The sequence below is a fragment of the Geotrypetes seraphini genome, chromosome 11, assembly GCF_902459505.1.
Source record: "Geotrypetes seraphini chromosome 11, aGeoSer1.1, whole genome shotgun sequence".
NCBI lineage: Eukaryota > Metazoa > Chordata > Amphibia > Gymnophiona > Dermophiidae > Geotrypetes > Geotrypetes seraphini.
The window spans coordinates 26,809,244-26,836,714 of NC_047094.1; the positions used below are offsets into that span (position 1 = coordinate 26,809,244).

Below are 27,471 nucleotides of genomic sequence, written 5' to 3' on the forward strand. Positions count from 1 at the left end.
TCAAGAATAAAAATCTTAATTTTCTGTAAATTTTCACTGTAAAACATCTCAAACCACTTTTGAAATAGTCTTTGTTTGGTCAACAACCTATGAGTTATTCTGGGACACACCACACCTCTTAGAAACAATGTTTTACTCCAGAATAGTTTTTACTCTGCTGCTTTTTACAGTGCATATATAAATTATTGCAACATTTTTTTCTAACTACATTCCTTTAAGGAAATATGACCCCCCTCCAAGCTAATATGTTCAATTTCTTTGCAGTCTTACATACAGTATATAATTTATTGTATTAACAGAATGTCCTTTTGATAACAGGCTATCCTCAGCATCTCATCTGCCATACTTATGACAAAAAAACTTGACCAAAATAATTACAGCAGTGTTCCTTCCACTATGGTAGTTTCATGGAAGAGCTCAGTTTTTGTTATCGTACATAAGATGAATGCATACATTTTCAGCTCTAAGCTCTTCTGTAAATTTACTCATAGCATTCCTATAGTCATTACAGAATATATCACAGGTAAACTCTTGCAAACATTCCCCACACATTCCAACAGCGTAGATTGGAAGGCATTCAGTTATAGGCTTCATCTAGTCTTCCTTGGATCTGTTTAAGGCTGTGTCTGAGGCAGAAGAAAAAATGCCTGACTGTGGGTAGTTTTCAGGATATTCTTGTTTCTTTTCGTGAGTGCTGGATGATAGAAGAAAAGAAGCAATTATTTATTTAGATCAAATATGTTAAAATTCTACTCTGATATTATACAAAGAGAACTTCAAAATTAACAGAAAAACAGAATAAGGCAGCAGATACCATGTGCAACTACTTTGTCTTGCAACACTGCACCCCGATATCTGACTTCACTCTCACGTTTGTCACCGATGATCCTGTGTGCTTATCCCATGCTTTCCATAATTTGTTTACCTTCATTGAGAGTGGTTCATCTACCATCTTTTCCTTAAAGTTGAATATTTCTCCCGAGTCTCCGTCTTCTAGCCACATACCATGATCTTTTCCACTTCAAAAAGCCCAGTCAGGTTGAATTTAACATTTACAAATAATTTTTCAGGATTCTTGCAACTCAGATTAGCAACTATGGGGCTCATTAAAAAAAAAAACCCACAACCAAAAAAACGTTCAAAAAGTGGCCTACATTGGTATTTGGACGATCAAAAAGACAGATCATCCAAGTACCGATAATCAAAGCTGGTTTTGGACTTATCTGAAACCATCTTAGTCCTTTACCCTGCCTCTGAAGAGTGAAAATAGGCGTTTTTAGAGGAGGGAAAAGGGCGGGAGGTAGGCCAACCTAGACTTAATCGTACAGCAAGTATAACCAAAAGTTTAACAAGGTTGCCCAGTCAGAACTTACAAGGTTTTGACTTAGACCAAGCCAAAACATGTATAAGTTCTGAATAAGGACCGCTGAGCTGATCGCGCAGGCCCCCGAACCCCCCCCCCCCCCTGACAATACCGGTAGGAAGGAGCCTAAGCCCTCCTGCCAGAAAGAGACCCCCCACCCCCCCTCAAATACAAGCAGGAGGGATCCCAGGCCCTCGTGCCCAAGGCGCACCACCTATCACCCATCTGAACTCCTGATTGCCCCCCGAACCCAAAACGGCCCCCCTAACCCGGCCAACTTACTTTAAGGTTGGCTGGATGGTCGGGTCTCAAGCCCAGCCTTCCGGCAGGCCCACCATCCTTCAAATGGCGGGCATAGGGCCTGATTGGGCCAGGTGCCTAAGGCCCTGCCCATATGAGGGGCCTTAGGCACCTGGGCCAACTGGAATTGGCCCAGTTGCCTTAGGCTCCTCCTGTGTGTACTTGTTCACTAGATCAGCATTGATGCACGCCATGTTTAAGAAGTTGTCCAACTGAAAATGATATGGCTACACCCTGAAGCAGTATCGTTGCACGAAACATGCATGTCGGCGTTGGTGCTCTGTTGTTCCTGGTAGCAGCTAATTCTTGAACCAGGACTTTAAAAATAAGTCTTGATTAAATTACTTCTCAAACCTAAGAGCTGGATTCTTATTAAGTACAAGCTAATAAAAATAATATAGCTACTTAATGCTGTACGAGCGTATGAGGAAGCATCAGCGGTAAAAAGCTCCATAAATTGATATCTTGTGACGTTTCTGATGGCTCTGTAAACACCGTTTGAGAATTATTTGGATGCTTAAACTCTGTATTTTAAGTCTGTATGTTATGTCCACACTGTAAATGCTGAAATCTAAACCCCTTTGTCTATACTGTAAATGCTGTAAACTCTGTATTTCTCACTAAAGCATGTCCTACCCATACTATGAATGTACCCTTGTAACCCGTTCTGGGCTCCTTTGGGAGGACGGACTAAATAAATGACTAAATACATAAATAACGAAAGTTTTCTACTGCAAAGTATTGTGAAGAGTATATTCAGTATACAAATGGAATGATTTACATAATTTTGTGAAATCTGGTATCTTTAAGTACAGCAGGTTTTAAAATGAATTAAAATGGGATTTGTAATTTTATTCCATTGTTTAAAGTCTGCTGCACTGACCACTAGGCTGCCCCTCTGCTCTGCAGGGATGGTTGACAGAAAAGCAAACCCCTCAAATGTTTTTCAGCAGCCCCAGTCTAAAGTTTTAACAAATTAGATGCTGCAACTTTTAGCGTGTCAGCAGCCAGCACTGAAATTTAGATGGCATTCAAATTGCTAAAGACAATAGAAATCACTCTTAAAAACAACAAAAAACTGTTTAGCCAGTGCCAGTGATAGATGCTGCTGCACTAGTGACCTGGAGTTGCTTTCCAGCCTCTTAAATCAGGGCTAAGGAAGCTCTAGAACAGTGGTTCCCAACCCTGTCCTGGAGGACCAGGCCAGTCGGGGTTTTGGAATAGTCCTAATGAATATGCACGAGAGAGATTTTCATATAATGGAGGTGACAAGCATGCAAATTTGCCCCATGCTCATTCATTAGGGCTATCCCAAAAACCCGACTGGCCTGGTGGTCCTCCAGGATAGGGTTGGGAATCACTGCTCTAGAGCTAGCGTTCACAATCCATTTATTAGATTTATACTCTGCACTTCCTAAAGCTCAAGGGAGGATTATAAAACTGAATAGACAATCCACAGACACAAAGTGAACACATAAAATACAAAATACAACACACCCCACAAGACATCACAGATACAAAAGATGTCCAAAATGAGCACAGGAGTAGCACATCTGCAGCTCAAATCATGGAAAACCAAATGTCACCTGATCTTAAATTATAAAAATCAGTGGGAAAAAAATCTAATAAAATGAAAATAACATTTGTAACTTTTAGCAAGCATATGCCCAACAATGTACATATGTTATGTTTCAAAGGGAGATATGACAGAAGAGCGGGACTTGGGTACGATTATATGTGATGATCTTAAGGTGGCCAAACAAGTTGAAAAGGCGACAGCAAAAGCTAGAAGGATGCTAGGGTGCATAGGAAGAGGTATGACATAATATATTTGGACTTCCAGAAAGCATTCGACAAAGTTCCATATGAAAGACTTCTCAGGAAACTACAAAGCCATGGAATAGAGGGAGATATACAAAGGTGGATAGGCAAATGGCTGGAAAACAGAAAGCAGAGAGTGGGCATAAATGGGAATTTCTCAGACTGGGAGAAAGTGACTAGTAGTGTGCCCCAGGGCTCGGTACTTGGGCCGATCCTATTTAATATTTATATCAATGACCTGGAAGACGGAATATCCAGTGAGATCATTAAGTTTGCAGACGACACAAAGCTATGCCGGGCAATCAGATCGCAGGAGGATAGCGAGGAACTCCAGAGCGACTTGTATCAGTTAGAGAAATGGGCAGAGCAATGGCAGATGAAGTTCAACATGGAGAAATGCAAAGTAATGCATTTAGGTAGTAAGAATAAGGAACACGAGTATAGAATGTCAGGCGCAACTCTGGGTAAGAGCGAACAAGAAAAGGACCTGGGCGTACTGATAGATAGGACCCTGAAGCCATCGGCACAATGCGCGGCAGCAGCAAAGAAAGCAAACAGAATGTTAGGCATGATAAAGAAAGGAATCACGAGTAGATCGAAGAAAGTCATAATACCGCTTTATAGAGCAATGGTCAGACCACACTTGGAATACTGTGTCCAACATTGGTCTCCCAACCTAAAGAAGGATATAAAACTGCTGGAGAAGGTGCAGAGACGAGCAACGAAGCTAATAAGAGGTATGGAGAACTTGGAATATGAGGAACGACTCAAGAAACTGGGACTGTTCTCCCTTGAGAAGAGGAGGCTGCGAGGGGACATGATCGAGACGTTCAAAATGCTGAAAGGCATCGATAAAACAGAGCAGGAAAATAAATTATTTACATTGTCCAACGCGACACGGACAAGAGGACATGGTTTGAAGCTAAGGGGGGACAAGTCCAGGACAAATGTCAGGAAGTTCTGCTTCATGCAGCGAGTGGTAGACGCCTGGAATGCTCTCCCAAAGGAGGTTATTAAGGAATCCACTGTGCTAGGATTCAAAGGCAAATTAGATGCACATCTCCTTACGAGAGTCATAGAGGGATATGGGTGACTAAAACTACATCAGGTGTATACCTGACTGGGCCTCCGCGTGTGCGGATCGCCGGACTCGATGGACCATGGGTCTGATACGGAGATGGCAGTTCTTATGTTCTTATGTATGGCCAGTAGGAAAAAGGGGGTATTGATGCCCCTGTATAAAGTCACTGTTGAGTCCTCATTAAGAATATTATGTACAATTCTGGAGGCCGCACCTTCAAAAAGATATAAAAAGGTTGGATTCGGTCCAGAGGAAGGCTACTAAAATGGTCTGTGGTCTTTGTCATAAAGGCGTATGGGGACAGACTTAAAGATCTCAATATGTATACTTTGGAGGAAAGGTGGGAAAGGGGAGATATGATAGAGACGTTTAAATACCTACATAGTGTAAATGCGCATGAGTTGAGTTTCTTTCATTTGAAAGAAAGCTCTGGAATGAGAAGACATAGGATGAAGTTAAGAGGTGACAGGCTCAGGAGTAATCTAAAGAAATACTTTTTTACAGAAAGGGTGGTAGTTGTCTCCCAGAAGGGGTGGTGGAGACAGAGACTGTTTCTGAATTCAGGAAAGCATGGGATTGGTACATGGGATCTCTTAGAGAGAGGAAGAGATAATGATTACTGTGGATGGGCAGACTGGATGGGCCATTTCACCTTTATCTGACATCATGTTTCTATGACCTGTGATCTCTTACCAAAGTCTGCTGCTGAAATAGCAAGGTTATAGAAAAATGGGATAGGATTGAATTGCTAAGGGTTGGACCAGGTTCTTTTTGGTGTAAATACTCAGATGTGGCAGAAGGTAATGCAGGGAGGAAACATCGTTATCAGAGTCATCATTAAGGTGGAAGTGGTGTGAAATTCAAGATAAACTCATCCTCCTTATCAAAAGCTATACTTTTATAGAGGAAATTGAAGCAAGATGTGAAAGGAGACACATTAAAAAAAAACCCAAACACGTTTGTTTCCTAACAGCAATGATATAAGTTTTATATTAACTGGCTGGACAGCTGGTTTTATAATTTTCACACTAGATATATAGGGGCTCATAATCAAAACAAAAATACGTCCAAAAACCAGCCTAAATCGGTACTTGGGCGACCTAAAAGACAGGTTGGCCAAGTGCTGATAATTGAAACGGGGTTTTGGACATATCCAGACTATTTTAGGCCTCTGAATCCTGCTGTGTGCCCAGAGCTCAAAGGGGCAGTTTTGGAGGAGTGGTTAGGGCGGGAGGTTGCCAGGATGTGGGCTGGCCTAGACTTACGGTAGTTGTCCTGCAGCGATAATCAAAAGTTTTATGAGGCTGCCTGGATGGAACTTATACCTTGTGACTTAGACAAAGTTTAAAACAGGTATAAATGCTAGATTGGGTTGTCATTGAGCTGATCGCAGCAGGGGAATCTCCCTGCTGCGATCAGTTTAGCAGCCACGACAGGGAATCCCCCTGCAAAAGTTACGAAACCCATGAAGCTGCCCCCCCCACCCCTGAATATCTGCAGCAGGAGGAGTGCCCAGTTCCTCCTGCCACCCCACCCCCCCGCAGGAGGGATGCCCAGTCCCTCCTGCCGGAACCCCCCCTACCCCCCCACAAAAATCCTCAACATGAGAGATGCCCAGTCCCTCCTGCCAGATCCCCCCCCCCCCCCGCAAAAATAGTAGGCAGGAGTGCATCCCAGAATGCACTGGGAGACAGGCCTAAGATTCCGTTTGGCCTCTCCCTGGTGCATCCCACAATGTACCGGAAAGGGGCAGGCCTGCCATTCAGTGAAGGCGGACCTGCCAGCCGAACAGAAAAGCATCTATCCATCTGGTCAACTTACAACGAGGTACTTTAGTGGTCCAGGTAGGTTCGGGGGGATCTGGCGGCCTAGCTTTCAAGGGAGGGTTCTATCAGGAGGGACTGAGCATCCCTCCTACCGATGATCTTCGCGATTGTGGAGGGAGGGGTGATGGGTTCCCGATTTTCTTACCAGTGTTTATGACACAGACGCCAGCTAGAGAATCGTGGAGTTAGGTGAAGGACTGGCCTCCTCCCACATCTAAAAAGTCTTGTTTTGGGCATTTGGGACTTGGATGAATTTTTGGTAGAGAATATGGTATAAAGATAGATGTAGTGGTGATCTGGGCGATTAAACTACTGGACGTACATGTAGGCCTTTCTTGAAAAGAAACCCATTTTTGATGCACTTTTTGAGAATGGACATTTTCCTGCTGCCAATTTTGGGCAACTTAGGCCAAAAATGGACTTATGACTTTTTTAAAATTATGTCCTCTTACTGTCTAGTAAAATGGAACTAATGAGCATGGTAACCTAACAAGCACTCATTCTTCACACTGTAAGCTCCATTTTAAGATGTAATGTCCCTAGTGAAGAAATAAGTTTGTATTTAATACAGTAAAGCTTACCTTGTCCAAACGTACCAGTAGTTAATCAGACTTGAAAGAGCCAAATAGCAAACACATAATACTCCAGAAATTGCTATGGATAAGGCAGCCAGTCCACACAAGACACACAGCAAGGCAATCCCACCTACTGATATTACAATGCCTGGTGATAACAAATAGAAGCAGTTATAAATTCCTTGGATAACTCCAGATATCTTCAGAGATGCACATTAAGTCTGAGTTTCATTCAATAAGTATTCTTCACTTTGGCCATGAAGCTAAACAGGTCTATATTCCTCATTAGCAAGCTCAAACTAAAAGTAAGTTAAGCAAATATAAAAAGATATAGAACTTAATCACATTTCTCCTCATACAAGCCAAGACTTGTTTGTAACAATTTTCCTGTACCTACAGCTTAGAAATGAATTTGTTCAATCAAAACTCTATTACTATAAATTTCAGCACACCCACAAGAAAAGCAGGAACAATTATAGTATACATTTAATATCAGCATTATTTCATGTTACTTGTGATGAGATTTATGTTTTTAAAAACATGACAAAATCTAGAACCTCAATACAACAAACTTTGTTAGCCTAGTTCAGGGGTAGACAATTCTGGGCCTCGAGAGCTGGAGCCAGTCAGGTTTTCAGGATATCCACAATGAATATGTACGAGATGGATTTACATGCACTGCCTCCTTGAGATGCAAATCTATCTCATGCATATTTATTGTGGATATCCTGAAAACCTGACCTGGCTCCGGCTCTCGAGGACTGAAATTGCCTACCTTGCCTAGTTTTCCTGTTCATTCAATCCTGCAGCAGGAAGGCAGCCATATCCAATTTAGATTTATAAGGAGTCTGATTTATAGTACAGCATCTATATTTGATTTTACAGTAAACCACAGAGGTTCAGGACTAGAACAGCAGATATATGATGAACTAATAAAGAATATGGTAATTACTATGATTTATGATGGTAATATTTAGTTCATTGTACATTTGGTTTTACATCTTGTTCCCACATATAGTGAAACAGTTTACTTAACTGAAGACTACCTCTACTTTAGGAAGCAGGTGAAAATCTGGCTCTTTTCTTAAGCCTTTAAAACAAAGGATGGCTGACTATACCAGGGGTGGGCAACTCCGGTCCTCGAGGGCCGGTTTTCAGGATTTCTCCAATGAATATGCATGAGATCTATTTGCATGCACTGCTTTCAATACATATTCATTGGGGAAATCCTGAAAACCGACCCTCTGCATGCACTGCTTTCAATGCATATTCATTGGGGAAATCCTGAAAACTGGCCCTCGAGGACCAAAGTTGCCCACCCCTGGACTATACACTCATTCTGCATCTGGACTAATTACAGTGGCCTAGTGGTTATAGAAGCTGGCTCAGTACCCTGAGATTGTGAGTTTGATCTCCTCTGTAGCTCCTTGTGACTCTAGGCAAGTCACTTAACACAGTCCTCTTATTGACATTCAAGTGTACAGTACTCTCTCTCCTCTCTTGTTACTCGCTATATACCCCTCTGGGAACTCCGCTCGTCAGACAAGTCCCTCATCTCTGTACCCTTCTCCTCTACTGCCAACTCCTGTCTCTGTCCCTTCTACCTTGCTGCGCGCATGTTTGGAACAAACTGCCTGGCTCACTATGACAAGCTCTGACTCTGGCGGTATTCAAAGCCAAACTAAAAACTCACTTATTTGAAGCTGTGTTTAATTAAACATCATATCTCTCTGTCATAATTAGACTGTAAGCTCTTCTGCGCATGGACCATCTGTAGCATGTACAATGTACAGTGCTGTATGCGCCTGGTAGTGCTATAGAAATAATAAATTGTTGTTTTTGTTAATTGTCCCAGGTACAAAATAAGTATCTGTCTAAAATATGTAAACCGCTTTGATTGTAATCACACAGAAAAAGTGGCAACTCAAGTCCCTTTACTTTAATATAAACAAGATATAAGGAACTGATCTAACTGTACAAAAAGCTTACCTTGAGTTTAGCCACCCATCTATTTATCCCAATGGACTCTGTACCACCCATCTTGTCCCCATCTATATATCGGTACTTGGCCCCTCAACTATATAGTAAGCTGTATTGTAGAAAAGCATTAGCATCATATCTGAATGTTCTAATGTGTGCTTATTAGATGTTTCATAAGTATTATGGCTGATGTGGAGGGCCATTTTCGATAGGATGTCTAAGTCTGATTTTGGATGTTTCCCACAAAATGTCCAAATTCGGAGGCAAAAAAGCGCCATTTTCGAAACCTGAACTGCTAGACACCCCCAATTTTTTTTTGAAAATTGTCTACTTGAATATCCAGGTCGCCAAAACAGCCAAAGTTATACTCCATTTTCAACCCAAAAATGTCCCAAGTTGGAAACATCCAAAATATTTACAAGGTTGGCCCCTCCTATGTCCAATGGACTGGCCACACAGACATGCCGAAACAGCAGTGGAGCACCCTTAGAGGGCACTGCTGTGAACCTCACTTAAAGGTGCCAGATGTACATCTCACCATAACCATCTTATAATTTAGGGTAATCTCCATACCTACTATACCCACCTGTCTACTCCCCAAAAGCCCTTATGGCTGCAGGTGGCACCTATATGGCAGTATGATAGGGTTTTGATAGGCTCATACTTAACACCATAGATGTTGTGCTTAGTGCGCCTTACGAGCCTGGGTCCTCCTCTCTCTGAGTCACTAGCCCATCTACCAGGTTATTAGACAGCTGTGTGATCTCTACTAGGCTTTCCCATACCAAGTGTTACTGTTCTAGAGACAGGTATGCACTCTTTCATTCAGATTTTTTTTGGGGTGGAAGGGGGTTAAGTAAGCAGTGAGGGAGTGTGTGTGGGATCATATCTGACTGTATCCAGTGGTCATCTGGTCAGTTTGGGTACCTTTTAGGCACTTAGATGCTACAGGTCTAGCTCCGAACATCTAAGTTCCATCTGGGACAACTTGGAAAAGGTTCTATTATTGCTGCAAGACATCCAAGTTAATCAGGCCCAAAGCCTGCCCAAATCACACCTCTTAGCATGCCCCCTACAACTCTGGATGCACAGTGGGAGAAATTTCAGTGCTGTTCAATGTGTATATTCTTGAAATTGTTTAATGGGAGTTCTATTATTAAGTTTCAATGTGCTGATTTCAAGTTTACCTCATTTATTATATTTGTTTATTCATGGTCATTTTACTCTTGTTCTGCTGTTAACAAAATTGGAGGTTTTATGTTAAACTGTACCTGCTGTACATTGCCTTGGGTGAATTTCTTCATAAGGGAGGTTAATAAATGCCAATAAAGAAAGAAACTACACTGCCTTTCTCCTTACACAGTTATACATGACATGATAAACAACAAGATTGATTTACTGTAATGCACTCTACACTGGTTTGACTACAAAGGGCTAGGTTATAAGCAACTTGACCACATCATATCATCTGCACCTCTCCAAAGTCACTAAGATTCTCCCAAGGAATATCCCTAAGCAAACTCTCACCAAAGAACATCACATGGTGTGATATCTACTAGCAAGCCTTCTTTGGAGTAGTCCACACATTCTGGAAAGCGAAGCCTTTCAGGGAGTGCATAACATAAGACTGCCTCCACTTCAGGAAGCAGGTGAAAGCTAACTTCTTCATCCAGGCCTTTAATGGCAGATGAGGTTCAACGTGGATAAATGTAAAGTGATGCATGTCGGTAACAAAAATCTCATGCACGAATACAGGATGTCCGGGGCGGTACCTGGCGAGACCTCACAGGAAAGGGGCTTGGGAGTTCTGATCAAGTCGATGAAGCTGTCCACACAATGTGCGGCGGCGGCGAACAGAATGCTAGGAACGATAAAGAAGGGGATCACGAACAGATCGGAGAAGGTTATCATGCCGCTGTACAGGGTCATGGTGTGCCCTCACCTGGAGTACTGTGTAAAGCACTGGTTGCCATACATGAAGAAGGACACGGTACTACTCGAAAGAGTCCAGAGAAGAGCGACTAAGATGGTTAAGGGGTTGGAGGAGCTGCCGTACAGCGAAAGATTAGAGAAACTGGGCCTCTTCTCCCTCAAATAGAGGAAATTGAGAAGGGACATGATTGAAACAATCAAGGTACTGAAGGGGATATACTTAGTAGATAAGGACAGGTTGTTCACCCTCTCCAAGGTAGGGAGAACGAGAGGGCACTCTCTAAAGTTGAAAGGGGATAGATTCTGTACAAATGTAAGGAAGTTCTTCTTCACCCAGAGAGTGGTAGAAAACTGGAATGCTCTTCCGGAGTCTGTCATATGGGAAAACACCCTCCAGGGATTCAAGACAAAGTTAGACAAGTTCCTGGTGAACAAGACTGTACGCAGGTAGGGCTAGTTTCAGTTAGGGTGCCGGTCTTTGACCAGAGGGCTGCCGTGTGAGCGGACTGCTGGGCATGATGGACCACTGGTCTGATCCAGCAGCGACAATTCTTATGTTCTTATGTAAGTCACACATACATACAGTATACTGGATGCACATACTGTAGCAGGACCTGTTTATCCACTCCTACCCTAGCTGAAATAATATTCAAACACTTTTCTGACCTCATGTGCAACTTTCTTTAAATTAGTCCCCTTATTTTCCAACTTCTGATATTCTACCTTATCTATCCCCCACTTCGTCAAAACAGCAGTTAGGGAGGCCAAATTCCGCATGGAGGAGTCTCTAGCGAAGAACATCCAGAAAGGAGATAAATCCTTCTTCAGGTATATCAGTGATAGAAATAAGAACTCAGGCGGGATAGTACGTCTTAGGAAACCAGACGGAGACTATGTAGAAGCAGACTCAGAAAAAGCCCAACTGTTAAATGAATACTTCTGCTCAGTCTTCACCCGCGAGGCGCCAGGACTCGGCCCTCAGCTACAGACAAGAGTTGACGCAGATGACCCGTTTAGTAATTTTGAGTTTACACCCAGCGGCGTCTGCTGCGAGCTGTCCAAGCTTAAGGTTAACAAGGCAATGGGGCCTGACAACCTACACCCCAGGGTGCTCAGGGAGTTGTGTGATGTCTTGGCGGAACCGCTATCCGCGCTCTTCAATCTCTCCCTTAGTACGGGTAATGTCCCGTTGGACTGGAAGATGGCTAACGTCATTCCACTCCACAAGAAAGGCTCCAAGATGGAGACAGCAAACTACAGACCGGTGAGTCTCACATCAATAGTGTGCAAACTAATGGAAACTCTAATCAAACGCCAATTGGATACGATCCTGAATGAGGAGAATCTACGGAATCCCCGTCAACATGGATTTACTAAGGGGAGATCCTGCCAATCCAACCTAATCAGCTTCTTTGACTGGGTGAAGAGGAAGCTGGATGTTGGGGAGTCCCTGGACATCGTATACCTGGACTTCAGTAAAGCATTCGATAGCGTACCACACCACAGGTTGCTGAGCAAGATGAGTTCTCTAAGATTGGGCGACACATTGACGAAATGGGTTGGGAACTGGCTTGGAGGTAGGCTTCAGAGGGTAGTGGTGAATGGCACCCCCTCCAAAATGACGGAGGTAATCAGTGGAGTGCCGCAGGGCTCGGTCCTGGGCCCGATCCTATTCAACATCTTTATAAGAGACTTGGCAGAAGGGCTGCGAGGTAAAATAACATTATTCGCCGATGACGGCAAACTAAGCAATGTAGTGGGCAAAAGCACAACAGACATAAATTCAATGTCCGACAACATGATGCACGACCTACTCCTACTGGAACACTGGTCTAGGTCCTGGCAACTCAGCTTCAATGCCAAAAAATGCAAAGTCATGCACCTGGGCAGCCAAAATCCATGCAAGATTTACACCCTTAATAGCGAGATCCTAACAAGAACTGAAGCAGAACGAGACTTAGGGGTGATCGTCAGTGAGAACATGAAGACTGCCAATCAAGTGGAGCAAGCTTCCTCCAAGGCAAGGCAAATCATAGGTTGCATACACAGGAGTTTTGTCAGCCGTAGGCCTGAAGTCATTATGCCATTGTATAGATCCATGGTGAGGCCCCACCTGGAATACTGTGTGCAATTCTGGAGGCCGCATTACCGTAAGGATGTGCTGAGACTGGAGTCGGTCCAGAGAATGGCCACCCGGATGGTCTTGGGACTCAAGGATCTCCCATACGAGGAACGGCTGGATAAGTTGCAGCTGTACTCACTCGAGGAACGCAGAGAGAGGGGTGACATGATCGAGACATTCAAGTATCTCACGGGCCGCATCGAGGTAGAAGAAGATATCTTCTTTTTCAAGGGTCCCGCGGCAACAAGGGGGCATCCGTGGAAAATCAGGGGCGGGAAACTGCATGGGGACACCAGGAAATTCTTTTTCACTGAAAGGGTGGTTGATCGCTGGAATAGTCTTCCACTTCAGGTTATTGAGGCCAGCAGCGTGCCTGATTTTAAGGCCAAATGGGATAGACACGTAGGATCTATTCACAGAGAAAGGTAGGGAAGGGTCATTGGGGTGGGCAGACTAGATGGGCCGTGGCCCTTATCTGCCGTCTATTTCTATGTTTCTATGTTTTACAAAACCATAGTATGTTTTTAACGCTGCCTGCGGGGGTTAACAGCTCCCAACACTCATAGAATTCCTATGAGCGTTGGAGCTGTTACCAAAAACCGCACTAGTGTTTTGTAAAAGGGCGGGGAGGGGTATATGTTCCATGCTATTTGTTAAAATGCTTTATAACATATTGTGTTGACATTGTAATGTAGCTTACTATTCCATACCTTATATTGCTGTTTGAATATTTTTACTGCTGTAATTGTCTATTGCATATGTTTTGACTTATTCTTGCTGTACAATGCCTTGAGCAAATTCCTTCAAAAAGGCAGTAAATAAACAAGCAAGCAAGGTACTTTGCATAATCTTCCTGAGCACCACCAAGAAAGTATTAAAAAGGGCCAAACCATAAAAAAAATTACAAATGCAGAAAATGATGGCAGATAAAAGACCATATGACCCATATGGTTTGCTCATCCATTCTATCTACTATCCTTCCTTCTTCCTTTAATGCTTGTCCCATGTTTTCTTAAATTCAGATACAGTCATCTCTATCATCTCCATGAGAAGGCCGTTCCACACCTCCAGCAACCTTTCCATTCAGTAATATTTCCATAGATTACTCCTGAGTTCATCCCCTTTCACCTTAGTCTTATGCCCTCTCATCCCAGAGCTTCCTTTCAGTTGAAAGAGAATGGTCAGTTCTCTTCATAAAGTGTATGAGAGCAAACTTAAAGATTTCAATATGTATACTATGTTCAAACAGTGAAAAGAGCTATACATTTATTTAAAATGAACTGATGAAAAATTTGACATACTAACTGTTCAGTTTGGATAATGGAAGCCAACTGAAAGTAGCCACTGATGTCTGTGGTGACATTAATTGATTTATTTAGGTGTGAAGTTTGTATGTGGCTTAAGTTGTGGATTGTACTTCACACTGAACATTGTAAAAGGTGCTATATGTGAGTTCCTAGAAGGAGATACCTATAGAGACATCTAAATGCCTTGGGGCTAGATTCACTAAGAAAACCAATCGTGTACTGATCGGTTTGCAACCCCTTTGCGCCCCGATTTCCCTCCAACCTGATTCACTAACCTCTGTCCCGATCATTCTCTGATCCGCGCATGCAAATGAGGGGGGAACGGCATTGAAATGATGGCAGGCAGCGATTCACAAACAAAAACCCCGCAACACTGACTGGGCTGGCCGATCACAAACAAGTGATTGCTGGGGACCAGTCGTTCACTGCTTTCCAACTGCCATCTCCTGCTCTGCCTTCTGTCTACCCCGACTTTCCAGCTCTCTGCCTCCGATTCTCTGCCGTGATTTTCTCCTGCCGCCCTGCTCTGCCCCGAATCTGCTCTCCTGCTCCTTGTCCCGACTCTCTGCCCCTGAATCTGCTCTCCTGCTCCTTGCCCCGACTTTCTGCCTTTTTCTCTGCCCCCAAATCTGCTCTCCTGCTTCTTGCCCTGATTCTCTGCCCCGAATCTCCTGCGCGGCTCTCTACCCCAAGCGCTGCCCTGGCCTTCCTCCACAGTGCGAGCTCATGGTTTTAACCTGTGGGTTTAAAGCGGGTTAAAACCATGGGCTCACGTGGCTAGTAAAAGTAAAAAAAAAGTCATTGCTCTTAGACGCATGCGCAGACCATCTACAGATCCCGGCGGTCAGTTGGGGGCGTGATTCCGATCGCCCTCATTTACATGAAGGCGATTTGTGAATTAGCCCCCCGGACACGGATCAGATCTCTCATGGATCGGATCCGATTCATACCCTTAGTGAATCTAGCCCTTAGTGGCATAAATGCCTAGGAGGCAATTTAATAGCTGTCCTCTGGATCAATTCCAAATTCTTTATATCTCTTTGAAGGTATGGTCTCCAGGACTGTACACAGTGCTCTAAATGGGATCTCAGATACTTATACAGAGGTACTATTACTTCCTTTTTTCCTGCTGGCCCATTCTTCTTAAGATTAACTTTGTTAATCTAGCCATGGACTCTAATAAGGGCAAAACTTATAGCCATTGGAAAATATAAAATGGCCATATGCCTTCTTGATCCTTTTACAGTACTTTATTTTGTAGGATTTGTTTTTTTTATGGGAGAGGGATGGGGTGGCTATTTTTATTCTATTTACATTCCCCTTTATATTTAACTGCAGCAGTAATTTAGATATTCTGTGCCAAATTCTGGAAAATGGCTGGTGCTGAATATCTACATTCAGTTAACTTAAATATTCAAGCCATTAATCAGATAAATTTAGGGTAGCCGTTTTGCTGTCCTAATTTTATCTGGATAGTTAGTCCGTTAGTCTCCAGCTCCGTCCAAACCCCTCCCCCCAACACCATCCAGACAGTGAGGCAGTCAAAGGAAATATTCAGTGGCATTTCTAATTAGTACCATTGAATATTCCATAGCTGGCACTTAAAATGGATTAGCAACGTCTGCTAACTAGATATGTGCTTTTGAATACTGACACTCATTGTTGTTGTTTTTTTGACTGGGTTATCTTTAGGTTACTGTATTTTTATGATAATTTTTATGTTGTCAATTTTTACGTTGACTTTTGGAAACTGCTTAGAACAAAAAGGCAGTCTATAAACTGTTTAAATATGTTATGAATTTGATGGCTTATTACAAGATTATGAACAGAAAACAGAATGTATGATGCAAAACATTAGTCTACCCAAAACTTACAAGCTATATGTCCCTTTAGGGACAGCTCTTATACCATGGATTAAAAAAAAATTAAATTATTTTATCAATTGTAAAAGACACTTTCTCAACTCAAGGCAAGTAACAAAACAATGAAAAATGATTTTTGGTAATGAGATAGCAGGAACTAACCTTTTCTTGAAACATTAACAATGGCTTTTACAAAGCTGTGGTAGAGCTTTCTACCACAGGCCAGCAAGGTAAATGCTCCGAAGCTCAAAGAATTCCTACGAGTGTTGGAGTATTTACCATGCCAGCCTATGGTAGAAACCTCTACTGCAGTTTTGAAAAAGGAGCCCTAAATTTACTAAACTCTTATGTTCTTAATTCTGCCACCCACCCCAACAGAATAATTTAAAGAATAAGGATTTTAAATGTTAGCAAGAGCATTCTAGCATGCCACAGAAAAAAAACACCCCTACCTTCTATTATGATTACTCCAACACAAGCAGTGACTGCTGTTCCAATTATAAGAAGCAGAAACAAGCCAATAGGAATGGCTGACATTGCAAAAAATACTAATAGGGTTAAAGCAACACAAGGATGTTCATTTAAGTATTGACCAATTGGTGAATTCAAAAAAGCGACAACCTGCGGAGATCACAAAAGGAAAACAGTATTAGAGCAAAGGAATCAATTTTATAAAACTAATTAGAAAGATTTTCTTTGTGGTATCATACAGAGGTTCTGGTAGAGATTGTTTCTTTGTAACATAGGCAATGTTGGGGGATGCTGATTTTCTTCTGTCATGTGTTTCAAATATCTGGACAAAACCTTGAAATACTGATTTGCCTTTGATATATTTAGCAAGAATGGACAGAAAAGTGCTCCTCTAAATTTTTTTGACGTATTTTGTGTGTAGTAGAGAATAACGCTTTTAGATTTTGAAGTTCAAAGAAATGACAGTTTTGATGGGTGAACCATAATTAAAATAAGTTGGTACAAATGTGTTTTTTTATTAGTCCCTGCATATAGCTTAATATGAATTTCACACCACCAATCCGTATAGATTTTTGGGCTGCTAAAACAGTTGCATGCCAACTACATGTGTAATTCATTAGAATACTAGCACATACTTATATAAATGCCAAAAGTTCCTGTGTAAATACGTTCATCTCGTTCCTAATATGTATTTTACAAGCAGGTGTTCATACAGGCAGAGTCCAAGTGCATTGTGAGTGAAACACACACTTACATATGTAACTTATACAATACTATGTTATACGTATATCACTGGAACTAGGGGCATAGCTACCATTGAGAAAGCCGAGCAATATGCCCAGAGCCACCCAATGGTAGGGGGCCACCTGAAATCCCACCATCCTTTCTCTTTCTTCCATCTGGGGTCGGCATCTCTCGCCTCTATCCCACTTTCTGCATGGGGGCCGGCCTCTCACCCTCTTCCCCACCGCTTCAGCAAACATTATGGGCTGGTCAAAGCATAGGCAGCATTGAAGGCTGCTCCCTGTCCAGTGGGACCTTTTCTTTGCTGCGTCCCACCTCTCTGATGTAATTTCCTGTGGGCAGAAAAACCCTGCCGGACAGGGAGCAGTCTTCAACAGTAACTATGTCACGACTGGCCTGCAGCATTTGCTGGAGTGGCAGGGAAGAGGAAGATAAAAGCTGGAACTGTGCAAGGAGGGGTGCAGAGACTCCTGGACTCTGACATGGGTGGGGGGTGAAAGGGAGTGAGAGAGGGAGTTGAGGGACAGATACTAGACCAAGGAAGGGAACTGCAGGATGAAGGAAAGAGAGGAAAGAAGCTGAACGTGGACAAAAAATTGTGGGTCTGGAGAGAGCATAGGGGCAGAGACACAGGACAGACACTGGATAGAAGCTAAAGAAACACATAAGAAAGATGGATGATAGACACAGAGAAATGCTAAAAAGGACAGGAGACCCTGGTGAGAGAGACAAAAAGAAAAACCCAGAAAACCAGGAGAGACACATGAAGACCAAAGCAACGAGCAGACAACAAAAGATAGAAAGAACAAGTATTACCGTAATATTAAAAAATCTGCATATTTCCAACCCACTTCCAGTCCCCACTATCTAGGAAGTGATGGTGTTACAAGGGGGACCCATCTCAAATTTTCTTCCTATGGACCATTCAGTCCTAGCTACGCCACCAACTGGAACTTAGGCCTATTACTGGCGTTGCCTACTTTCTTTTACATGTACAAGTACTTATCTATGTTCCTTTATAGAACAGGCTCCTACCTAGGGTGACTATTTGGATTTATTTTTAAAATATATAAGCACTCTAATTTTTAAAATAGCCCTATGGTGAAAGATTGAGAATCAGGGACTATACCTACAACAGAAATGTAATGACCATGGTCAGTGTTTGCAAAAATGATGGCCAGTGTTTATTAATCATGGATATCCAGCATCACTATTCAAGTAGAGAATGGCATTGAGCATGTGTTAAGCAGAATGCGGCAATATTCAGGTCAGTCACCAGATAGTGGATTGAATATTGTTGCTATCTGGAGAGTGATCTGAATATTGCTGCTATCTGGATAATTTCCAGGAATGTTTATGCTCTGCCCTAGAACTATGGGGCCTCCTTTTAGGCACCCTAATGCTGTGTGGTGAGAGCCTATACCATAACATTATCTGGGTGCCCAAATTCTGTGTAACCTGGCATTGAAGCACCTTACATATAAATGCCTGCCGTTACAACAGCCATAGGCCCGACATAACTGCAGCCATCCAAATGTAGCTAGGATGCACCTAACTTAGAAGGAAACAGCAAGCAACAGAATATATCTTGAAAGCAAACCATATAAAGAAAAAGCTTGCTTGTGTTTAATCAGAGTGCTCCCAGGAATAGTGCCTGATGTGCCGATTGTTACAGACCCAGGACTATTCTTTCAGCATTGGTGGAAGCTGTTTAAGACATCAGCTGGTTATATGCCCCTGACACAGCCATGTTGGGCACTATTCTTGGGACCACCATGATTAAACACAAAAGTTTTTTCTTTGTCTGCTTCTTGTTGTCTTCTGTTTCTAAAGTAGCCTATAAATTACACACTTAAGTGGCAGCCCTGCCCATATGAATGCTCTCTTAAATGGCAACCCTGCCCATATTAATGCTCTCTTGGCATTTACACGCTATGCAACTTATGTGTGCTATTACAGAACAACTCTAGTTGCTTTTCTGCCATTTACAAGGGCAAGTTGGATGCATACCTTCTTGCAAATCATATTGGGGGATACGAATAAACAAGGTTTCTCAGCAGGGAATACCTGGCTTGGCCTCCGCGAGTGCGGGTCGCCAGACTGGATGGACCCCTAGGGTCTAATCCGGCGAAGCCATTTCTTATGTTCTAAGTGTACACATACCCAAGAAAAGTGCTGGTATTCTGTATATTTACATGCAGAAGGGGGTGTGACAATATGGGCACCCAATTATAGAATTACTCTTCATTAGGATAGTATAAAGGTGATATTCAATGCTGGGGCATGCGTGGCTCTCAGCATTGAATACCCGGGTATGACTGATAATCTGGAAGTTAAACAAGCAATGGCCCATATTCAGGCTGGCGCATAAAGTTAGCAGTTATTTTGCTATCCTACTTCACTGTTTCTCAGCTCAGTTCTTGAGTACCCCGTTGCCAATCAGATTTTCAGGATATCCACAATAAATATACAAAAAAGAAATTTGCATATAATGGAGGCAGTGTATGCAAATCAAGTTTATGCTTATTCATTGTGGATATCCTGAAAATCTGACTGGCACCAGGGTATTCCAGGACTGGGGTTGAGAAACACTGTCCTACTTCATGCGTTTTTAAAATCTGGTAAGAAAACTGAAAATTACTGCTGACAGAAGTTTCCACTCTGCCCTAACTCTGCTCCCCAGACTGCCCACAAACTAGCTGGTTTCGGCATAGTCGGTTAGAGAGGATTTTCAGCAGCACTAGTTGGATCATGGGTGTCAAATGTCAGTCCTCGAGGGCCGTAATCCAATTGGGATTTCAGGATTTCCCCAATGAATATGCATAAGATCTATTAACATACAATGAAAGGAGTGAATGCAAATAGATCTCATGTATATTCATTGGGGAAATCCTGAATACTCGACTGGATTGTGGCTGTTGAATAATCCCAGATAGCCCTTCACAAGCAATTTAACAGCTAGGAGCCACTCCTGGCCATTTAAAATCAATCACTTTGAATATTGACTTTTGTTGCTTATATTTAGGCTGTTATAGAAAAATAATCAAAATAATATTCTAAGGAAAATATAATGAATCTACTATATAGTCAGAACTGCGGTGAATAATATATAAAAAAGAAACAAGTTATAATGAAATCTTGATTTAGTCCACCATTAAATTAAAATGAAGGATAATCAAACACAGGAAAAAGAATAAAAGGCAAATATGGCAGATTAGTAGCATGGTAACACTCTTATTCTAGCAAACCGGGGCTCTTGAGGTCTTACATTGGTTGAGGTATAGTAGGCACAACCACTACCTTGTTGGAAGTGGCGTACAGAGGGTGAGAGGCGCCTGGGATGGTGGTGCTCCTCCCTGCCCCCATCTGCCCTGCCCCCATCTGCACCCCTTCCCTTTCCCCATACCTCTAACATTCCCAGCACAAGCAGCAACCCCAACCAGTGTCGGCTCTTTATCTAACGTCACTTCCTAGGTGCAGGTCCAGAAAGTAATATCAAAGGAAGAGCAGACGCTGGCGCGAGCAGCAGGTTGGGATTGCCGCTTGCGACACAAATATTAAAGAGGTATGTGGGAAGAGAAGCAGCGCGCATGCATGGTAGCCCGGGGGGGTGGGGGGTGGAGGGAAGGAGCAAGGGGAACAGAGAGGAGGACGAGTGCTGGTGCCCCCACCAAGACGGCATCCCCCCGTTACTATGCCACTGCTTGTTGGAGACAAGCACACAAATGAGAGGGCCTAAAAACCAAACTATACCACTTGAAAGTAACCACACATTTAAGGATAGTGCAAAATAAAAGTTGCTCCTAACTGCAACAGTTTAGGCCTTACCAATAAAAACTAGTTTTCTTTTCATTTGCATTCCATGAGCAACATTATGGAACATACAATCTCAAACTTTAAGAATCAATTTCAAAAGTCACTCTCTCTGGAGAATGGTCTCAAACTTGTGGCCCGGGGGCCACATGCAGCCCGCCAGGTACTATTTTGAGGCCCTCGGTATGTTTATCATAATCACAAAAGTAAAATAAAACAGTTTCTTGACCGTATGTCTCTTTAGCTATAAATGACAATATTATTATTAAGACTTAGCCAAAAGGAAAGATTTATAAACTATAAAGAGTTTTACCTCATGCAAAATTGTCAATTCTTTAATAACACATGAACTATTTTTTTCCGAGGCCCTCCAGGTACCTACAAATCCAAAATGTGGCCCTGCAAAGGGTTTGAGTTGGAGACCACTGCTCTGGAGCAAACTGATCAAGAAATGTGGAAGGTGTTACAACTTCATCCTGAATTTTCCAGGAAACCCAGATAGGTCAGACTTCCAGATAGCTTAGACTGCTGACCCTCAGCCTTTTCTCTTTCAGCAGGTAATACATGCTTGAAAAAATGAAGGAAAAATTCTATGCATCTTAACCATTTTTTAGAAGCTCTCTCAAACAAATCATACAAAACTGAAAAAAAAACCCTTAGAAAAAAGTTATCAGATGCAGAGTCCTGTGCCAGATTGTGGAGAATGCAATCTCCCATGCAAGCTAAAACTATCTATCAGCATTGAATTATTATATTTCAGTTTTTTTCACTGTTCTCATATATTTCCACCTTTTCTCCACCTCCACCAAAGCAATCTTTACTTGACCAGAGTTGCCAAGTAACCAAGCAAACTGAGTTGATAATGTTTTAATCCGTACGGATAGGAAGAGCACCCCTGAATTAACTCCTATAAAAGTTGCCAAGTAAAAATCTGAGGGCATTTAAAAGTTAATACAGGAGTTGATGATACCACCATTTCCAGTGTACTCACACTTGTAGCACCTGTCCCCTGTTCCAGCTCCTGACTGCCTTCCCCAGTGCTCAGCTCAGCCGAAGACCTCTTTCTGTAATAGCAACCATCATGTACGGCTTTCTCTCTCAACACTGCTGAGTCTTCTCTAACTTCATCCATTTGACTGATGGGTGCCTGAGGTGCATCATGAACAGGCACTGGCAAAAACACCACAGCAGATCCTCTTGCTACTGGTGGCGCTGGAGGCACCCATTCTCCAGGGGACAATGAAAAGGCCTCCGAGACAGAAGAAGGGCTCTCTGATTCTCCTTCTATCCCAAGTGAAGTAGTGGCTGGAAAGCCGGAAATTATACAGCGAGACAAAAAACCATTGATGGGGTCTTCAGCAATAACAGGAAATGATGATGATTTAGGACCAGATGAAAAAGCTTGGACTTTCCCCTTCCTCTTGCCCATGGTAAGTCAAGCTGCTGGTAGCACGCTGAACCAAGTTAGCAATTTGCCATCTTTGGATGTGCCCCCATTAAGAAAATGTTATAAAGGAGGAACAGGAGGGGGGGGAAAAAAGCAACAACAGGTAATACAGAATATACTGAGTTAAGCAAGAAAATTATTATTTTAAATAAACATAGTAAGAAGTAATCTGGCTCCCAATGAAGATATCTATGTATATTGTATATTTTTGAGAGTGAGGAATAGATCAAGGTCAGGTTTATTTGATATGCCGCCAATTGTACAGATAACCAAGTGGTTTACATAGTTACAATGTATGTTTAGGATAATAATCTTCCAATCACAGCATATTTTCCAAAATCACAAGCAACTCTCTAGCTCTTAAAATCACATTAACATACAAAATAGCCAGATTTAGAGAGATATAAATAAATAATATAATGCTGTCTAATTGTTGGCATTTACAAAACAAAAACCCTCAACTACAAAAAAAAAAAAAGGGCCACACTGCTGTACTCTAGGCAAATAATTTCAGGTCTAGTTGAAAATCATAAACTGAATATGGGATGCGATAAAGAAGATTTAATAGGCAGTAATGAGGGGTAGAGTGGCTGCTACTGACAATTTAACCCCAGAAAGTGTGGCATGAGGTGCTCTACATGCAATTTATGGAACATCCATGTCCAACAGCAATCAAATGTATTAATAAATTCAAGCCTCCTTTCTGTAAAATTTAAAGGAATACAAAATGGTACTGTGGGTCAGAGATGACTATCCCCAAATCTCTTTTCTTCAGCATGAGAAATAAATAACACAGGCTGAATCTAAAAGATTGTTAAAACAGAGAAAATGATGGAAGAATAAAAACCCTATTGAGAATCCAGTCTATACATTCATATCAACTAAGGGCTCCTTTTAAGAAGGTGCACTAGCACTACAATGCCGCACGCGCTAACCCCAAACTACATGGAAAATACTAACGCCAGCTCTATGGAGGCGTTAGCTTGTAGTGCGCGCTAAAATCGTTAGTGCACCTTCATAAAAGGAGCCCTAAGCTCCCTTCCAGTCTCTTCTTCTCCCTTAGATATTCTCTGTGCTTTAACACTCTGAATTTTGCAAGACAAAGGCCCATAGGTTTATGTTTGGGGAAAGATTTCTCATAGTAAAGAAAAATGTATTTAATATAGACCACAGGTTCCTCACTGGCGATACCTACAGAAGAGGTCAAATGAGAGGTGGAAGAGTCTTGAGATATGCAATTAACTGAAAACTGCTTAGATAGAGTGAAGGCAGTTATTAGGAACAATTATTATTAGTGTAATTATATTACAGTAATCTTTAACATGTTAATTAGCGCTATTAGCAGCCAACAGCTACTGACCTATGTAGCAGTCAGCAGTCACTAATGGACATGTGGTTTTGGAAGGGGATGTGGGAACCAAAAAAAGGTTAAAAAACCCCGATTGACTGTGAAAAAAGGAGGCCCTTCAGACTGAGAAGAGAAACATTTTATTTTACACACTATAAACTGAAAGCTAAAATGCTAACCTTTGAGTTGTTGTTGATGGTTTGCCTCATGGAGTTCAATTGTTTCTGTATGTCCTGCATTTTCTCTTGATACATACTTTCAGTATTTGTCATTTTAATTCTGTTGATCAATATTTTTAATAATCCACTGTGGAACCTAGGTAGAAGTTACACAGATATCAAACTGAAAAATACACAATTTCCTTTTCTCTGTACACTCAGTTATGTTTGTGTGTGTGTGTGTGTGTGACTTTGGAGGAAAAGGCAGGAGACATGTATCTCAGTGCCATCATGGTGTTTCTGAGTTATGTGTAGTGCAGAGGGGGTATGTTCATGTCTATGTGGAAGGTATGAGTATTGCATACAAGGGTATGTGCTGGAGGAGCTGCCATACAGCGAAAGATTAGAGAAACTTGGCCTCTTCTCCCTTGAACAGAGGAGATTGAGAGGGGACATGATCGAAACATTCAAAGTACTGAAGGGGATAGACTTAGTAGATAAGGACAGGTTGTTCACCCTCTCCAAGGTAGGGAGAACAAGAGGGCACTCTCTAAAGTTGAAAGGGGATATATTCCGTACAAACGTAAGGAAGTTCTTCTTCACCCAAAGAGTGGTAGAAAGCTGGAACGCTCTTCCAGAGGCTGTTATAGGGGAAAACACCCTCCAGGGACTCAAGACAAAGTTAGACAAGTTTCTGCTGAACAAGAACGTGCGCTGGTAGGGCTAGTCTCAGTTAGGGTGCTGGTCTTAGACCAGAGGGCCGCCGCGTGAGCAAACTGCTGGGCATGATGGACAACTGGTCTGACTCAGCAGTGGCAATTCTTATGTGGGACTAGTGTGTTTTTGGGCCAGTAGAGTGTGTGTGTAGTGGGAGGATACATATATGTAGATCATTCAATTGCCTATGGCAGCAACTTTGACAGGGGTGGATGGGGGGGGGGGGGGTGCAGAGAGTGGTAGCATTTCTCAAATGGTCCATTTACCCAGATTATTCTGAGAGGTACAGTGTTGGGTGATCATGATTGTTTGGGGAGGTGTGCAACATTGAAAGTTTGCCTAGGGCGCCTAATATCTTTGCACCAGCACTGCATGCAAGGAGGTACAAGGTGACAACTGTCTCCCTCCCTCTATTCCTGCTCTGCTGGCTTGTCCAATCTCATTGATATGGCTTTTGACAGGATATAACTTCCATGCCACACTATTATTGCTGCAGTGGTGGTGTATGATCTCGCTACAGCTCCTTAATTTTTCAGCTGGCATTTTTACTGCTTCTTCTCCCCAAGGTCTTCTCCATTAGACTCCATATGCATGCTTACTTGCACATGTTCAAACATATGTATATCAATAGATGAAAAGATTGCATGATCCTTGCCAACAGACACTTATTTTTTTTAGTAAAACATATTAGCTTTGTGGATAAAGCTTTATAAATTATCCCTCATAAGACTCCAGTTTCTTTCCCAATCCCCTGAATCCAGCCCCAAAATGGTCCCTCTTGCTTCTGAGTTTTGTGCAGGAGGCAGGGCCTGTGAGTATGTTCTTGCTCAGTCCCTGTGTCCCCACTCCCCACAACCACCTACTGCCACACCCAAAATACAGACTCCTGTAATTTATCCCCAAACATAGGCTGATCTTAGGGCCGGCATGGAGGGGGGGAGCATCACCACCCCTATTGAGGATACAATAATGAACTGCTTCTCCTTCTCCCCATACCATAATTTATGTATTCTTTGTCTAACTTTTTTTTTTTTTTTTTGGGGGGGGGGGGGGAGAGACAAACTACACCTATATCCCCAAACCGCATCAGGAAAAGGGATGGGGGTGGGAGACTGAGAAAGACCATGAATGGAGCTCCCTAAGGGTGGTGGAGGTGGCCTAGAAGCTGAATATAGACACATGCATTTTTCTAGAGCTTTCTATAGTGCTAATCCCACACCTTGTGTGCTAAAAATATTCCAGTTAGCAACATTAGAGGTATAGAGAAACAAAAATAAAACCGAACATTCAAAGCCCTGGAAATTTTATAGCTCCTTGGAATTTTTTTTTTTTCCCTGTAGTTGGCATTACTGATATCCACTTAGAATGAAACTAGGGGGTTCACAATAGTTAAGCTTTTGTGACCATCTCTGGGAAAAGGTGACTAAAAGAGTCAGCGACAAAAACCGAGATTTCAATGAATTAATTCTGTTTGAAGCAATTTGTACACTAATAAACAACCCAAACTTCATTTTAAAAAAAAAAAATTTGAATTTTTTTTTTTTTTTTTTTTAAATTACAGGTCAGACGTAACTTTTGTAGACTGCTTGCTGTGACCCATGAGACGAAAAATCACTTTTTTTGGATCTGCTACCAGAGACGGTCACATAAGTGGGAGAACACAACAAATTCTGACGCTATCTGTGGGAGGCAAAGCGGTCCGGTTCCTTCAGAGGCCCAGCCTGCTGGCCAAGCCACAAGCCCTCATTTTTAGCCTTAAAAGATAGCCGTGTCCCACTTCCTCTTGCCCAGCCCTTAAAACGATGCTCCCTCCAGTCCCATTACTATACAGAGTCTGCTTTATTTCTGGGGCTGGGCGCGAGGTGATCTTCGTGCCAGTCCCACCCCATTAAGGGAGAGCTTCGCCCCGTTTCCCCGGCCCCCTCGGCTCCGGTGTCCGCAGTCAGAGGTTACGGCGGAGCAGTACCGAAACGAACGCCTTCTCTCCCTGCCTCGCGCCAAGAGAACCCTGTCACTTCACGCACTTGACAACAACATTCTCCTTCCCGCCTCTTCCCCCCCCCAATGAAGGCCCGGATGGTTCTGCCCGGCGGAGAAAGAGGGTTGGGGGGAAGGAAAGGAATGACGTCAAAGTTGTCAGTGAGCGGGCAAGGCACCTACCGTCTTGCCCGTCCAGTGGGCGCGAGGAAGTGCTCAGTACGACAGAGCAAAAAATAGGACAGTACGTTCCGCGCGAGGCTGCTCACCGGAACTGGCTGATCCGGTTGTGGTACTGCCTCTGTTTACATAAGCGGCGGGTCCCTTGGGGAGCCTCGGCGCATCCGAATCCGGGAAGAAAACCAGAACTGGAGTTGTCTAGTTCCGTGGTTCCCAACCCTGTCCTGGAGGACCACCAAGCCAATCGGGTTTTCAGGCTAGCCCTAATGAATATGCATGGCTCAGATTTGCATGCCTCTCACTTCCATTATATGCAAATCTCTCTCATGCATATTCATTAGGGCTAGCCTGAAAACCCGATTGGCCTGATGGTCCTCCAGGACAGGGTTGGGAACCACTGGTCTAGTTCATTGACTTGGGATGAAGTCGTAAATTTATGGATTAGGA

General features: G+C 42.7%; 1 protein-coding gene across 7 annotated transcripts; it reads right to left on the reverse strand.

Moving 5' to 3' along the window:
* TMEM159 (transmembrane protein 159) lies at nucleotides 1–27,295 on the reverse strand. Of its 7 annotated transcripts, none has more exons than XM_033915071.1 (5): nucleotides 27,114–27,295; nucleotides 24,172–24,307; nucleotides 16,622–16,790; nucleotides 6,973–7,114; nucleotides 1–694 (listed from the first exon to the last, which is right to left on the reverse strand). In XM_033915071.1, exons 2-5 carry the CDS (start codon nucleotides 24,262–24,264, stop codon nucleotides 595–597), a joined length of 504 nt encoding a protein of 167 aa, XP_033770962.1. In that variant the 5' UTR covers nucleotides 24,265–24,307; nucleotides 27,114–27,295; the 3' UTR covers nucleotides 1–594. The 7 variants fall into 7 exon arrangements, with proteins under 7 accessions (XP_033770962.1, XP_033770960.1, XP_033770961.1 ...); XM_033915069.1 differs by having other exon boundaries at nucleotides 27,028–27,295; XM_033915070.1 differs by lacking the exon at nucleotides 27,114–27,295 and adding an exon at nucleotides 26,834–26,943.
* Between the last annotated feature and the right edge of the window lie 176 nt (nucleotides 27,296–27,471).